This window comes from Penicillium arizonense (genome assembly GCF_001773325.1).
Source record: "Penicillium arizonense strain CBS 141311 chromosome Unknown PENARI_contig007, whole genome shotgun sequence".
Classification (NCBI taxonomy): Eukaryota; Fungi; Ascomycota; class Eurotiomycetes; order Eurotiales; family Aspergillaceae; genus Penicillium; species Penicillium arizonense.
Window position 1 is genome coordinate 709,092 of NW_019173284.1, and position 14,146 is coordinate 723,237.

Consider the following 14,146-nt stretch of genomic DNA (forward strand, 5'->3'; position numbering starts at 1 on the left):
AAATGGACGATTATGGTGTCGCTTCAATATAGGCATGGTGTCGCTTCAATATAGGCGTGTATACGCAAAGTGCCAGGGCACCAATTGTAACAGCAACCCCGTATTTCTCAGAGGTCAAACCAGGAACACGAAGCGCCGTTGCAAATGGCAGATTTAGGGGAAAAGATATGCGAGGCTGCGCCTCGCTCTAGTCGCAAAGTAGTAAGAGGGGAACGCTCAGACGCTAAGCATCTCCACGTGGGCACACGTGGGACATGGATGTTAAAAAGAAGAATGGAATCACGATGGAAGCCGTGGGAGATTACTGTTATTTTACGTTCATTTCTTTTGTTACGCAATGTCCTAAACGGGATTCTGCTTATGCCAAGTTGTCTCATTCGATCTGAGGCGCCATAGTGTAGTTTCAGGATCAAAGGCGACCTAAACGGGTTTAGCGTGAGTGTCGAAACAGCGATGCAGTTCGACACACAGTAGGCCTGGGGGATCAGAGGAAAGCGTTGCCCTCGCCCCACTGCCGATCGAGTGGGTACAGTGTACAATGTACAGTGTACAGAATGTACTCATGATATCAGACCAATAGATGTAGGTCCGATCTGTTCTTTGGATGGACGGGGTTAGAGGAGATCCAAGGATTCTGACGTGGAGCCAGATGAAGAATCTGATATACTTATAGAGTGTAGTATAGCGTAGATTCCTCAGAACCGAGGCAGGGATGTCCGATGGTACTTGTATTGTAAGTGGGGCGAAACACATGATTTGGAATTTACACCCTATATTACCAATACAAAGCTAATACGCCACCAATACCACTCTAATCCACCGATCTTCCCACGTTGTATGCAAACTCACGCGTGGGTTGTGGGTCAATGGATGACAGCCTGTTCTTCACCTATTTCTTTTTCTTTTTTTTTTATTCGTTTTTCCCTCTTTTTCCCGTTTCCCCCTGCCCATTTTCCTCCCCTCTTTTTTAGTTTTCCTTTTAGGAATAAATACAATTTTTAGTCCCTTTTATTCATCTTCCCCCCTCCCCCAATTTCCCTAAAATTTCATGTTTTCATGTTTTTTTCAGGTTGACCTAACCCACTTTTTCAAAGTCTGGTTCGCCCGACTCAATGCCAACCCAACCCGGGAGCCACTATCGAGAAGATTCTCTCCCTACTTCACGTACCTCTCCTGACCCTCTACACTTCACTGGGTCTGTTGTCGGCTCTATCTCTCGCAACCGCCGCTCTTTTGCTGCCTTGGCTCAGAAGACTACTGTCGCCCTTGGCTTGCAGACTTCATTACGCTCTTCGACTTCTTACATTAGTTTGTCGAAACATTCCGCAACCCCTTTGACCCCACCACTAGACGATACCTACGAGCAATTGACCGGTTCCTCGCGCCCTTGCTCTCCGGCCCTGGCCGACTCTACGACCTCGCTGAAGCGTCGTTTCACTCTCCAGCGCCTTCCGACTCCTCCTCAAGAATCCCGCTCTGATCCGCCGGGCGGTTCCCCCAAGATGCATCAGACATCATCGCGTTTGTTGCGCATGACCGAAGATGAGCGCCCATTCACCAAGGTAGGTCGTTGACTGGAATTGCGAGCAGGAGTCGATTCCGGGAACAATTGAGCTGATGTACGCAGGATTTTATGGACTTGTTCTCCACGTTGATGGTTAGCTTGAAGTTGGATTCACACCGCGTTCGGTTCACACGATATGACCACACATTTACCTCGGAAGAGGCAATCAACAACTTGGGCTCGCTCAAGTTTTCCCAGTCAAACCGCATGCCCGACCCAAAGGACCCCTCCCGCATCGTGACCACCACCACAACTACCACCTTCTCCATGGCCAAGGAAATGGCCCGATCTGTCTGCCAGCGATTCGTGGATGCGCGCTTTATCGAATCGGTCGACGGAAAAGCACTCCCGATTTTCCCGCTCAAGGGTGCCCTTTTCCAGCTCACTCCGAAGGGCATCAACATCCTGCAGCGTTTCTGCCAGCGGAACGGCATCACCGCTCGTCACGTGATGGACGTCTTGGAGTCCCCTCGCAACACCATGCAGTTGGTGAACCTGGAGCGCGACACCGAAACCGACAAGTTGTCTCATGACCGCGCGACAATCGAGGTCATTTTCCGCCGCTTTGCTGGTCAGGATGGCCCCAACGTGAAGAGTAGCATTTCGACCTCCGACTCCGATTCTCTCAGTGACTACACCAACGGCCTGGTCGGTGTCAAGGTAGCTCGGGAACGGAAGCTTCAGGATGGCAAGATCTACTCTAACACCTTCACTGGAAAGGGAGCGGTGGACTGGTTGATGGATTGCTCGACTACAATTGAGCGCCGCGAGACCTGCTTGATTGCCGAGCTGTTCCTGAAGTACGGCCTGATCACGATGATCCAGGACGACAAATCATTCCCCGACAGTGGAAACAACGCTCACTTCCAACAATCCAAGTATGCTATCTATGGCATAACCGAGCGCGGACAGCGTGTGTGTGGATGGATTGCACGTGAGAAAGCTCGGGAAAACACCACCACCTATGACAGCCGTGGTATGCCCAGGGATTCCAACAACGCCCGCTTAACCCACATCCTCCAGGATCCCGCTCTGCGTCTCCTTTTCCGCGAGTTCCTCCGCTACTCACTCTGCGAAGAGAACCTTTCCTTCTACCTCGATGTTTCCGAATTTACTTCCAACTACCACAAAGCGGAGAAGGTGGGCACATTTAACAAGGTTGACTCGGTCCGGGAAACCTTGGCTGCTGCTTACGGATTGTACAACGCTTTCTTGGCCCCTGGCTCTCCATGTGAGCTGAACATCGACCACGCCCTGCGCAACAGCCTGGCCAGCCGCATGACCAAGGCCGTAGGCGACGACGAATCCATGTTCAAGAGTCTGCAGGAGGTGGTGCACCTATTTGAGCTTGCCCAAACCTCCGTGTTCAAGTTGATGTCCAGTGACTCGGTCCCCAAGTTTTTGCGCGACCCCAAGTACTCAGTTGTTCTACAAGAGCACGATGTGGACATCATGGGTGGTTCGCGTTCATACTCGCCCACACCGGGCGCGCCCACTCTCCCAGAGCGGAGTATGAGCCGGTCAGCCCGCGCCTGACAACCACCGACCACAAGCATTGACCTAGCGCGCAACCCGTTCGAAGACGATTCGTACCATTGCGATTCCGACTCCTCATGAGCCTCGGTGCACACAGCAGCCGAAATATTCAACACATGCGGTTTTACAGCATTCGAGCCCATCGAGGCACTTCATTCGGATCTATACCTGCACACACAATCAACTCATGCTTGTGGACAACCCCCCTCCTCAAACACGGATTGCCCCTCCAAGGGGCACATAACTTATCCGGTTGCTCTTCGGACCCGATTTCAGCAATCTCGTCACGATCGCTTCCAGGAAGTTCCTTACCTCTCCTCCGCATGCAGTCCAGTATACACCCAGCTCTTTTCTGAGGACTAGAGTCCTGGCGTCCCAATCTGGCTGCCGTTATTTCCATTTCCCTTTTTTTGTCCTTTAATCCACTCGTCACGAGATTCCCCCACTCCGAACGAAAGACGTTATGATCGATGGCTCATGTTATAGAGAAGGCCGGAACTGGAAAATTATTTGTAATATTCGCATGGCATTGCTTTTTCTTTTCCCTTTTCCATTTTTCTCACCTTTTCTCTCTCGTCTCACCCTTCACCAGCTGCTCCGAACTGGTCTGGAATGAGGTGAGGTGTGTGTTGGGAAGAGAACCAGAAGAAGAAACATCAAGAAAACATCAAAAACGAACATGAAAGTATTGGAGGCTGCTTCTTTTTCAACCCTATTGGAGCATCAGACCCGGCGTTTTCTTGCATGTCTTTTTTTCCCCTCTTTTTTTATTTCTTCTATCATCTTCTTCTTCTTCTGTTCCTGCATCTCTCTTCTTTTTCCTTTGAGCATTTCATATGATTCCACTTCTTCTTCTCTCCTTACGTTTTGTTTTTCTCTAGTTTCCTGTTCATTGTTTTCTTTTTCCTTTTCCATTTTTCCTTTTAAGTACCCTGCATCCTTCTCTGGGCACAGCGAGTGAGTTCTGGTCTGTTTGTGTATTGTCATAATATTATTTTCATTTCCAATGGAAATGGCACTGGACACGACGATTTTGCTTTTGCTTTGAACACGTAGTGTAGAGTAATTCTATGTCTGAGAAGCGTATATGAATACGAGTTTTGAGGTACTATAGTCGATGTTCTGTGTCTGTCTATGTCATCAGCTTGAGACGATTATCAAATGGTCTCAAGACATCGTATTCATTTCATGTTCATGTTCATGTTCATGTTTTACTTATTCAATAACGTTACCCCGAGATTGTAAACTTCATATAGACATGCGAAACATACGATAAAGTCCAATTTCACAGTAAAAAGAACTCAAGCTCAAGGATTAAATCTACCTATCTACTGTAGATACAATACAAATACCTCCTTGGAAGTAAACAAGACCATTGACTAGCTCACAAGTATACAACCCAATAAGAGCAGACGGATACCTCAACCTAAGTCTTGCACATGTACATACGGTTATCTCCCTAGCTTAGCTTCATTCCAAAATCAAGCTACAGTAAACCTTAATTGGATTTTGTTCTAGGTCTCGCAGCAAAGCGAAGAGACCGTCATAGATACATACGGCTCGAGGAAGAAAAGATTAATCACCAGACACAACGCCCAGAACCACGCCTTGAATGTCGTTGGTCATCAATGTTCAATTTTGAGAAGAGGTTGTAGTGTGGGATGGAAGTGGTAGCGGGAGGAGGGAGGAAAAATGCCATATTGGTCGGTTGGATAGGCTGTTGATCCAAGGTTTGGTTGAAGGGGGTATATGAGGATAGAACATGATGCCAGGAGAGGGGACAAAGAAGCAAAGGGAAAGAGAAACGGAAAAGCACAGAGAAGGTATTAAGTACTGTAGCAGGTCTATTTGGACCAACCACGAAGTCTCATGCCCTCCTCAATAGCAGTCCAGATACCCTCGACGATCTCACGATCACGCCAGCGACCACCACCCTGCGTACCATTCTTCTCGTCCCAGCGTTCAACAGCAAAGTTCTGCACACCACGGCCCCAGCCCTTGACTTGGCTAGGGACATCCTCGCCTCGCCATCCGACGTAAACACCGGTGGCGTGCTTGAACAGCTCGGGTGGGGAAGACCACTTGTAAGACTTGAACTGCCAGGTCTGGCCGGTAGTGAAGACGGCCACAAGGCGGTCCCAGTACTCGGGCTTGAAGTTGGTGGTGCCGTCGACGATGATGAACTTTGTCGGTCTGGTAGGCTTGGCGCCGCCTCGGGAGCCGATTGCGCCGGCGTTTGGATTGGAGGGGTCTCCACGGAGAGGGCGCTCCAGCTTCACGAGGTTTGCGTTGGTTGCGCTGGATAGGGTTGGGTGGTCGGGTGGCACGAAGACACCGTCTTCCAGGAAGGACTTGACGTTCGACATGCGGATGAGGGAGGAGGCAGAGGGCGAAATCAGGATGATAGGGTCTGGGCGCGAGTGTGATGAGCTGGACTTGCGCGACGACGAAACCGGCAGTCCGGCAGAAGGCGCGGGAACTTGGGGCTTGCTGCCGGGTTTGGCTGGGTGGCCAGGGCGGTTGCGGCTGAGGAACACTTCGGCGCTCTTACGAACGTGCGAGAAGTCCTATTTGGAGAGTTAGCTTTGGGCAAGTCTGGTCACATCACGCAACTCACTGTTGGCTTGATTCCGCGTAGCACTGTGTTCCGATCACCTGTCTTGCGCTCCCCATTGTAGATTTCTTGCAGCCGAGGCTCAATCTGCTTCTGTGGGCGGCCGGCTTGAGCTGGCTGTGCTGCTCCTGCGGCACCACTAGGCGCGGTCGAGACACCGCCAGCCGTACCTGCGGCGATGCCGGCCGCGGCCTCGGCCTGCGCAACACCTGCAGCTGTGGCGGCAGCCTCTGCAGCGGCTGCGGCACCCTCGAGGGGCTTGATGTGTTCACTTTCATCGGAAGCGCCTTCCAGCCAAGTGATGAGATCAAGACGTTCGACGAAGACAAGAATCTGTACACTTTCTTCCTTGCCATCTTCCTGCGGCCCCTTCTGCTTCAGTGTCTCATTGAACTGATTCGCCGAAGCGAAGTACTCGGGAATAGCGACATCTTTGTTCTGCCATGCGAAAAGGATGCTGCGCAGGTCAACTGGGGAGCCAGAATTCGCGGAAATGAATCGTGTTGGGGTCGCCAATGGAATTGTCTGAGGGGTCGGTTGTGTGAAATAGAGATAGGAGGCTTTGGCCAGGTCCTCCGTGGCCGATTCATCAGAAAGCTCGGGCGAGGTCGTTGGTGTTGGGAGGCTGCCGGCCGCAATTGCGCGGCGGAGCGAAAGGAGAGGGTCTTGGGTTGCCGCGTCGGACGTAGCCATTGTGATAGATAGGGCAGTGGCCCTGGTGCGCAGCGACGAGATCGAAGTGTTCCGAGGATGTCAGAGTTGGAGAGGTGGAAGAATGCTTGGAGTCGAAGCTCCGCAGATCTGCCTGCACGTGACCACGACTTGGCATCAATATCCTGGGCGCTCGTTGTTTCATTGTCTTCAAATTGCTAAGTTATTCATCCTCAATACTGCATTTACTCATTCAATTTCAATTCGGGCCCACTGTGATCCCTATCCAACACTGCTATCTCATTTCAAGCAAGACACCGCAGTGCAGGACTGATATACCGCCACATCCAGCTCCATGCTCCCAAAATGGCCGTTATCCCCGTAAATAGGATCAGAGTTCCGTACTGGGAATCATAACCAGTTGAGCCACTGGAGTCGCCCAAAGATCCGGAGCGAATCAATACTGTACTCAGTGGCCCACTGATCACATTCCCAATGCCTCGCCCACCAGCCAGAAGACCAAACACTAGACCGGTCTCAAGTGATGGCGATGTATCACGTTTAATTTGAGTGATAACCCCCGACCAGGTAGAGCTAAATCCACCAGCGAAGAACCCGTAAGTGATGGAGAATACGGTAAGAAGGGCAATAGCTGTCTGTGGCGATTCTGAGCCCGACGACGCCATGCCCCAAAAGAGAAGTACAGATAATGCCGAGCCAACTGAGGATAAAAACATGACGTTGGTCACAGAGAAGCGGTCACATAGAATCCCGAGGGCTATCCCACCGAAGATGGATGTTGCATTGACGAGCGAGAGCAACAGCGTACCAGTTGTCTGGGATAGCCCGATCGTTCCTGTCGAGTAAGAAGGAAGGTATGTTGTTGGCAGGAAGTAACCAAAGCTTTGGATAATATTTCCAGCTTGCAACATCCAGAAGGTGGCTTGTTTGAGGAAGCTCAAATCCAAGCGACGGGCTGAAGCAGATGCCGAGATAGGGATTCGAGGTCTCATAAAAGGTAAAGCCATGAGGGTGGTAATCAACTAAGAGTTCAAGGGTCAGCGTTATCAAAGCCTTCAAATCACGTAGATCAACTCCCCAAAGGACAGAGTCTATACCGTGACAACCGTCCAGGCTTTCAGCGTGACATTCGAACCAAACCTGCTCAGACAAGCGCTGGCAATAAAAGGCAAAGCAACGCCAGTGATACTCTTGGCAGCCCACATAGTCCCAAGTGCAAGGCCCTTTCGGCGCAAGAACCACTGGTCAAGGTACAAGGACGACGGAGTAAACAAGAGTGCATTCCCAATAGCACACATGACGCCCTGAGTGGCAATAAGATGCCATACTTTCACAGAGAACGAGGACAGCAAAGATCCTATCACTGTAATGACCAGACCTGCAGGTGCACTGTAGTATTGTAGGCGGGAATACCTCGTCAGAAGCGTAAAGGTGACAGGCGAAAGAAGATAAAGAATGCCCTGGGGGAAAGAAAGTATTAGAAAATGTCATGTATGTCAGTTCTTTTCGCATACAGTAGAAGAAGTCCCAACGGTCGCCAGGTCACCCTTGCTTCCTTGTAGGACATCATGCGTTGTATAGTACTCTTGGAAGATACCAAACACAGTGGAAAATCCTAAAGTGGAGGTTAATAGAGTGAAATGTCTCTCGTGTCTCATTACAGACCCCAGACTGGCAACTGAATCAAGCAACATGAAGCCAGCATGAGCCATGCAGCCCTGCCTCCATCTGCCGGGGCAAGAGCGGGCTGCTCTATCTCGGTGACCTCATCTGTAGATCTGCAAATATGGAACTCGTCCAGCATAAGGCCTTCGTCGGAATTCATGTTGAACTTCTAGTATGTTGGAACAGATTTCTGAAAGGAAAAAGAATGTGAAGGCGGTTGGATCCCTCAGAGTCGCGGGATTGCCCCTCTCGACCCTGACTCACTGTATACTTCACTCCATGTCAGATATCGGACTTCGTGCCGTCGATCTGCAGAAACTTGGAAGGCTTGATTTTTCTTGCTCGATCTCCCTAATCACTCCAAAGCTCATGTCTCTCCTTAAATATAACCAAGCTGATCACTCTATTATGAAACAGCAATTATAGAACATGTGGACCTGTATTATATAGCATGAATAAAAACTATAATAGTAGGAAGGATTAAAAAGAAAACTACAAAAAAACAAGGTGCGGGGGAGACTCGAACTCCCGACCTTTCGATTTGCAATCGAACGTTCTAAACCACTGAACTACCGCTCCGGTTATGGAAATACAGGCCTTTTATTGGCTAATGTCCCCATTCTTAATCCCCCCAAAAGCGTATCCACCACCGAAAGGTTCTATAACCAGAGAATCACTAAGAATATATATACATCTACATGGTCAATATTCGCTTAGAATTCTTTGACATAATTCTACCCTCAAATAGGATCAAGATGGAATAATGGAGGTATCCAATTCCTCGATACCCGGTTCAGCGAATCCAAGAGACAATTTCTGATGGGCGGAGGACTCCTATGGAGGAGGGAGAGGCTGAAAAGCTCGGCATAATATCATCTCTAAGAAGGTCGCGAAGATATCAGTTCGCGGAGGGAAAGAAATAGTCTAAAGTCGAATGAAATTAGCACTTCTAAACCACTTGTCATTCTTGATAATGTAGTTAGTAATGAAGACTTGCCATCGGCCCCTTCATCATTAGTGTGTGCTGCGGTATCCGATACTTTGGTTGATTGGACTGACCAATGTAAGGACGTAAGTATACAGGTTGATGACAATAAAAGGCAAAATCTAAGTAGCCACTATAAGGGGCGTTCCACGTTATTTGATTTGAGGTCTGCTTCTCACGAATTGAATATAACCTAGTATATACAAGATTATTCCAGGCGCGATAGTCGGGAGAGGGTTACTATATACAAACTGGTGTGAAGTTCGACCTTTCAATGCTCTGATCCTTGGATCAATAATCTCGTATATCATGTCGACGAAGGCCTCTCGACCGTTAAGGGGGCAGCAAACTAGATTGTCCTATAGACTAGGGCAACACTCGGGGTAGCAGGCGCTACACCGCCAGCTTCCTCGTCATCGAGAGCTTCGAAAGAGAAGTCCGCTCGAGGGTGAGCAGGAACTCGACAGCCCATGCGGGTTGTTTAGCACGGAGCGAGCACTTCGCGGCAAAGCCGGAGAAGAGACAGCACATGCAGCTTCCTTTAGCTAGAATGTAGCGCTTGTCGCCGTCCACGAAACCTGACACGCGGCAGGAGCCGAAGGCGCAGAGGTCGTTGTTAAGACATCGTAGGCAGGACGCTTGGTGATCGAGAGGGCTGACACCAAGGTATTGGCCGTACGCAGCAATGATGCGGTTGCTGGAGATGCCTTGCCCGAAAATGTCATGGAGCAAGGGGATGTCTTCGTCCTCGGCACGGAGCCAGTAGGAGCAACGGGGCCGTAGATCTCATATAGACGCTTGGCGATGCCCATATACCGATATAGAAACACTAGGAAAGGCAAGGAAAGAAACCGAGGACAACAACAGTGGCTGCAAGGTGGTATGTGATTCGAATACCGGGTATTCGGATCGTCAGCCCAGCGGAAGGATTCAGGGAACTAATCCAGAGTCTCAGAGGACGTATCCATTATGTGTGAGAATATTTATTGGTTTCTTTATATTTTGCGGGTAGGTGGTGGAAGAGGAGAAAGATGTTGTGGGGTTTGGATCTTTATATACCAAGCGTAGGAGGGGAATATCCCGACAAATATCTAGTTGTGACAAAGGGAACTAGAGCAAACAAGATAGTGAATGCATGGGGATTGTAGAACGAGCAAGCAGAGCGTACAGCTGGATTTGTAGTAGTCACTGCGTGGGAGCAAGACAACATCACATCAACAAACAATGAAGCAACCAAGCCTGTAGGTAAAGTCAAAGTAAACACCAAAAGAACAATCTACACATTACGAAAGGAGCAAGAGAGAAAAAAATTGTACATATGATCAAGCAGTGTTCATACAAGCTATCAAGCCACATCAAAAGATGCAACTGAATCGAAAGAGAGAAGATGTAATCTCACAAAATGTAGTCTCACAAAAATTCGCGAAAGATCTATGTCCTGCGCCACAGGCAGACAGACATACATGACCATAAAAAAAAAAAGAGAACACCATTGATACACGTACACCATCACAAAGATCCTAACCCAGCCCGATGGTATTTCCCATAACCAGAAAAAGGAGGACCAAACCTAGTCCCCCCCTAAACCACGCCATACGCCATCCGGAACGAGAAAAAGCTTGGGCTGACAGCCATAGCCATAGCCAAGACCGTAAACACAGACACAGACACAGACATAGATATCAAGATATCCGTTAATAGAGTAAAACAAGCAAAGAAGAAGAACATGAAAGAGAAAGCCGGCACGGAAAGGAGAACAGTAAGAAAGCACGGGGGCCCGATGAAACGCCTGTGTGCTCCCTTGCCTTGTTGCTGTAGTGTCGAAATAATGAAGTCACACGAGAAAAGAAATTTTGGGTCGTAAGAAACGTTAAAAAATCCTTAGGGATTTTTTTCCTTTTATCACAGGCCCACCATTACTGCCACGCGGATCAGATCACGAAGAGATGGACGGGATGTGGGTGGGTGTTGATTCGGGGGCGTCTTTCATCGGCATGTTTGGTGAAGAAGCGGGCTCAGGCTTGTCGTGCAGTTCCGGTTGTGTGGGGGTGTGAGGACGGTCTGCACTGCCATGTCCGGCGGAGGGGGACTTCTTTGCAGGGGCAGGCTTGTCCGATGTTGTCATGGTTCCCCGTCGGATCAAGTAGTCACCGAGACTGAGCTTTTTCTTTGCAGGAGTGGGAGTGGGTGCATGGCCCGAAGGCATAAAAGCGTGAGGAGATGAGATTTCATGAGGAAGAGGGAATGCAAGACTAGTAGAAGAGCCGGGACTAATTGCGGAAGGTGCGTTGACAGCGTGCGGTGGGGGCATGGAAACACGTAGGTCGCTGCGGCGACGAGCACCCGGAATCAAAACGTTGTGAGCGACGGTGGACGGCCAAGGAGGGGGAATTGGCGGCTTGCGTGGATCGTTGCTAGGCCCGAGAGAGTCGGTCCGAGCACTCGAGCCATCCCGCATCTCAAGATCCCCTTGCGCAGGAGTGGAAGGACTACTCAGACTAGCCAGCGCAGCATCCGATCTATCATGCACGGTGACAGGCGAACGAAGAAGCGAGGGTCCAGGAGACTCGAAAGTCCCGAAAGTCGCAACGCTGTCAGAGCCAGCTGAAGACAAATGTTGTCTAGTGAGTTCTGCTCGTCTGATATTCTCCGCATCGTATCGCAACAGAAGCCGCCGAGTCATAGAGATGAATGGGCGAATGGGACGCGCCGGGCGAGGAGGCGGGGAATCGTTATCGCGGTTGACCTGAACCGCCGCGTCGACATAGACAGGACGACGGCGACGATGAGACTGCCCAGGAGGATTGGAATTGCGGCGAGCCATTATGCCAGGTGAAACAGCAGTAGGAGAACGCGACTGTGTATCGAGGTGAGATTTGCCAGACGCGCGCTGAGTCCCGAAATGGCCAGTTTGAGTAGAATGAGAAGGTCCACTGGAACGCTTTTTCTTCTTCGGATGCACGTGCCGATCCTCTAGTTGTTGGAACTGCTTTTCGGCATCTGCAATTTTCCGTCTTTCGCGAGTAGAGAGTTCTGGTAAAGGTTGAGCAGGACTGAGATCGCGGCTACGGGGATGACCACGTGTTGAGCCTGAAGTTGATCGACTATCGGCTGCGGGGTCATCTTCGTCTTGTTTAGTTGTCTCGCTACCTGCGCGACTCGTAGAAGCACGACCTGTCTCCATTGGAGATGCTACTGCCTTGCTCTTCACCTTCCTTCGCTTGCCATTGGGCTTCACCGAGTCCAGCTTTGGGCGTCGCCGGCGATCAAGTTTGGCCATTGTGCACTCATCGAGAGGAAGATCACACGCACATGTACCAAAGTTGGCAAGCGTATTGCTGATGCAGACCGAAGCAGCCTCCGGATCCCCCGCCTCCTGCTTCACTACACCATTGGTAGCTTCATGGAATTCAGGGTCCAAGTACCACATAGCAGTAATTTCTGAGTTGGCAGGAATATCATCCTTGGCAACAAAACAGAAATGATACTCTACATCATTGGTGATGTAGATCTTCAAGCTAACATTGGGACGACAGGAACGCCGGATGTAACGGAGTTTGTTGCCTTCACGACGGCCGTCAATGTAGAGAGGGAGATGTGCACTGAAGAAGACAAAAGGTTCAGGATGCCGTAATTTGGACCACCGGTTGCTTGGGTCGAGACAATAATCTCTGAAATAGCCAACCTTGCCAGTGATCTCTCCGACAACTTGATCCCGTCGTACAGAATCTTGAGTCTTAATGATCTTGTATGTTGGATGCTTGCCACTGATCTCAGTGCTCGGGTCTGTGATTGTATCAACTGCCAACGAGGGCCAGCGAGACCGATCCAAGGCTGCATCAGACCACTGAAAAGTGTCTTCAGCAGGCCGTCCGTTGGTGACTCGCGCCAAAGCCTCGGGGTCCTTCAACCATGAGACAGTGTCCCGCATTAGGCTCACGTTGACAAAGAGGTTGCTGTCAATTTCATCGTAATCTTCATCTCGGTCGTAAAGATTGAGGAATTCGTTGGAGTAGAGAGGGATAGGAAGTTCGGAGGATTTCGTTGGGCTCATCGCAACGGAGGTAGAGGAACGACGCTTGCGTGACTCAGCCGGAAGAGCCGGGATCCCAGAAAGACCACCAATTGATGTTGATGGACGGTGGGACGTCTTCGCTTTCTTCGCCGGTGGCTGTTCACGTGCACTCGACTCGGATCGTTGATGTCCAAACCCATTCACTTCAGTATCCTTTGGTCTCCTCCGTTGAGTTTTAGGCCCAGGCCGCCTGGGCTTCCGGTCCCCATCCTCGCTTTTTTCCCGTTGCCGCCGCAGCCGTTGTCGTTCGGTGGCACGACGATTGTCCAATGGCCGTGGCTCGCAGTCGACACAGTTGTGCACATCTGGTACCTTCTTATCGGGATAGTAACAGATAATGTGCTGCCATGTCTCGCACCCTTCGCAGAATACCGTGCTACCATCATCTTCCTCGAACGAGCAAATGCATTTGATGGTGTAAGGTTCTTCTTCATCGGGTGCGGCAGAGTCAGAGACTGCACCGTCGGCGGCAGGGGAGCCCGGAGGAGCGGGGACCGGATAGGAATCCGTTGTGGCGTGCGTGATAGCGAGGGAGGAGGTATCTGTCATAGTCCGACAGATGACCCCCTCTCAGGTGAAGACAATATCACGTATTAGTTAACAGGGGCGTAAACGACCTGTCATTATCTAGCGTATCTGACACGTCTTCCCCTGGACATGTATCTTCCCAAGCCCTTGTTGGACAGCGAACGCGTAGATGAATGGCTGGATGACACGACCACGAGAGGAAGTCCACGAAGCGACGTGCGCAGGCGACAATATTTCCCTTCCAGCTAACCAAATGATACCACAGAGCCCAGATGTGTGATTATGAACGCCCTGGGTTGATGTTGGCTGCTGGTGGAAGCGTGAAAGACCCTGCTCGAATGCGCCTGGATGGTGACCTCAAGGGTAGGAGGAACGGGAGAGAAAAATAGATTGGCGAAAGGTAGGCTTCTTCGAAGGAGATCGAGGCGATTCGGGAAAGACACGTCGAGCCCCTGCGACTGTGTAAGGATCTGGTGGGATCTTGGAAGTGGAGGCGTCGAATAGAGT

General features: G+C 50.3%; 5 protein-coding genes across 5 annotated transcripts; 1 reads left to right on the forward strand and 4 right to left on the reverse strand.

The window, feature by feature from the left end:
• Positions 1 to 1,112: 1,112 nt before the first annotated feature.
• Positions 1,113 to 3,100, forward strand: flbA (developmental regulator FlbA; the record flags this gene model as incomplete). Its single annotated transcript, XM_022630719.1, has 2 exons — positions 1,113 to 1,562; positions 1,628 to 3,100. 2 exons carry the CDS (start codon positions 1,113 to 1,115, stop codon positions 3,098 to 3,100), a joined length of 1,923 nt encoding a protein of 640 aa, XP_022489025.1.
• Positions 3,101 to 4,944: 1,844 nt separating this feature from the next.
• PENARI_c007G04601 (RNA polymerase II accessory factor CDC73 family protein) lies at positions 4,945 to 6,407 on the reverse strand (the record flags this gene model as incomplete). The annotated part of the gene is made up of 2 exons (XM_022630897.1): positions 4,945 to 5,667; positions 5,718 to 6,407. 2 exons carry the CDS (start codon positions 6,405 to 6,407, stop codon positions 4,945 to 4,947), a joined length of 1,413 nt encoding a protein of 470 aa, XP_022489125.1.
• A 263-nt stretch (positions 6,408 to 6,670) lies between these two features.
• Positions 6,671 to 8,211, reverse strand: PENARI_c007G04690 (putative MFS monocarboxylate transporter; the record flags this gene model as incomplete). The annotated part of the gene is made up of 4 exons (XM_022630904.1): positions 6,671 to 7,408; positions 7,484 to 7,846; positions 7,901 to 8,001; positions 8,052 to 8,211. The coding sequence occupies 4 exons, from the start codon at positions 8,209 to 8,211 to the stop codon at positions 6,671 to 6,673; spliced, it is 1,362 nt and encodes a 453-aa protein (XP_022488904.1).
• A 1,366-nt stretch (positions 8,212 to 9,577) lies between these two features.
• Positions 9,578 to 9,848, reverse strand: PENARI_c007G10351 (uncharacterized protein; the record flags this gene model as incomplete). Its single annotated transcript, XM_022631168.1, has 2 exons — positions 9,578 to 9,581; positions 9,622 to 9,848. 2 exons carry the CDS (start codon positions 9,846 to 9,848, stop codon positions 9,578 to 9,580), a joined length of 231 nt encoding a protein of 76 aa, XP_022489401.1.
• A 1,124-nt stretch (positions 9,849 to 10,972) lies between these two features.
• Positions 10,973 to 13,660, reverse strand: PENARI_c007G09249 (putative PHD finger and SET domain protein; the record flags this gene model as incomplete). The annotated part of the gene is made up of 1 exon (XM_022631106.1): positions 10,973 to 13,660. The coding sequence occupies one exon, from the start codon at positions 13,658 to 13,660 to the stop codon at positions 10,973 to 10,975; it is 2,688 nt and encodes an 895-aa protein (XP_022489433.1).
• Positions 13,661 to 14,146: the final 486 nt, after the last annotated feature.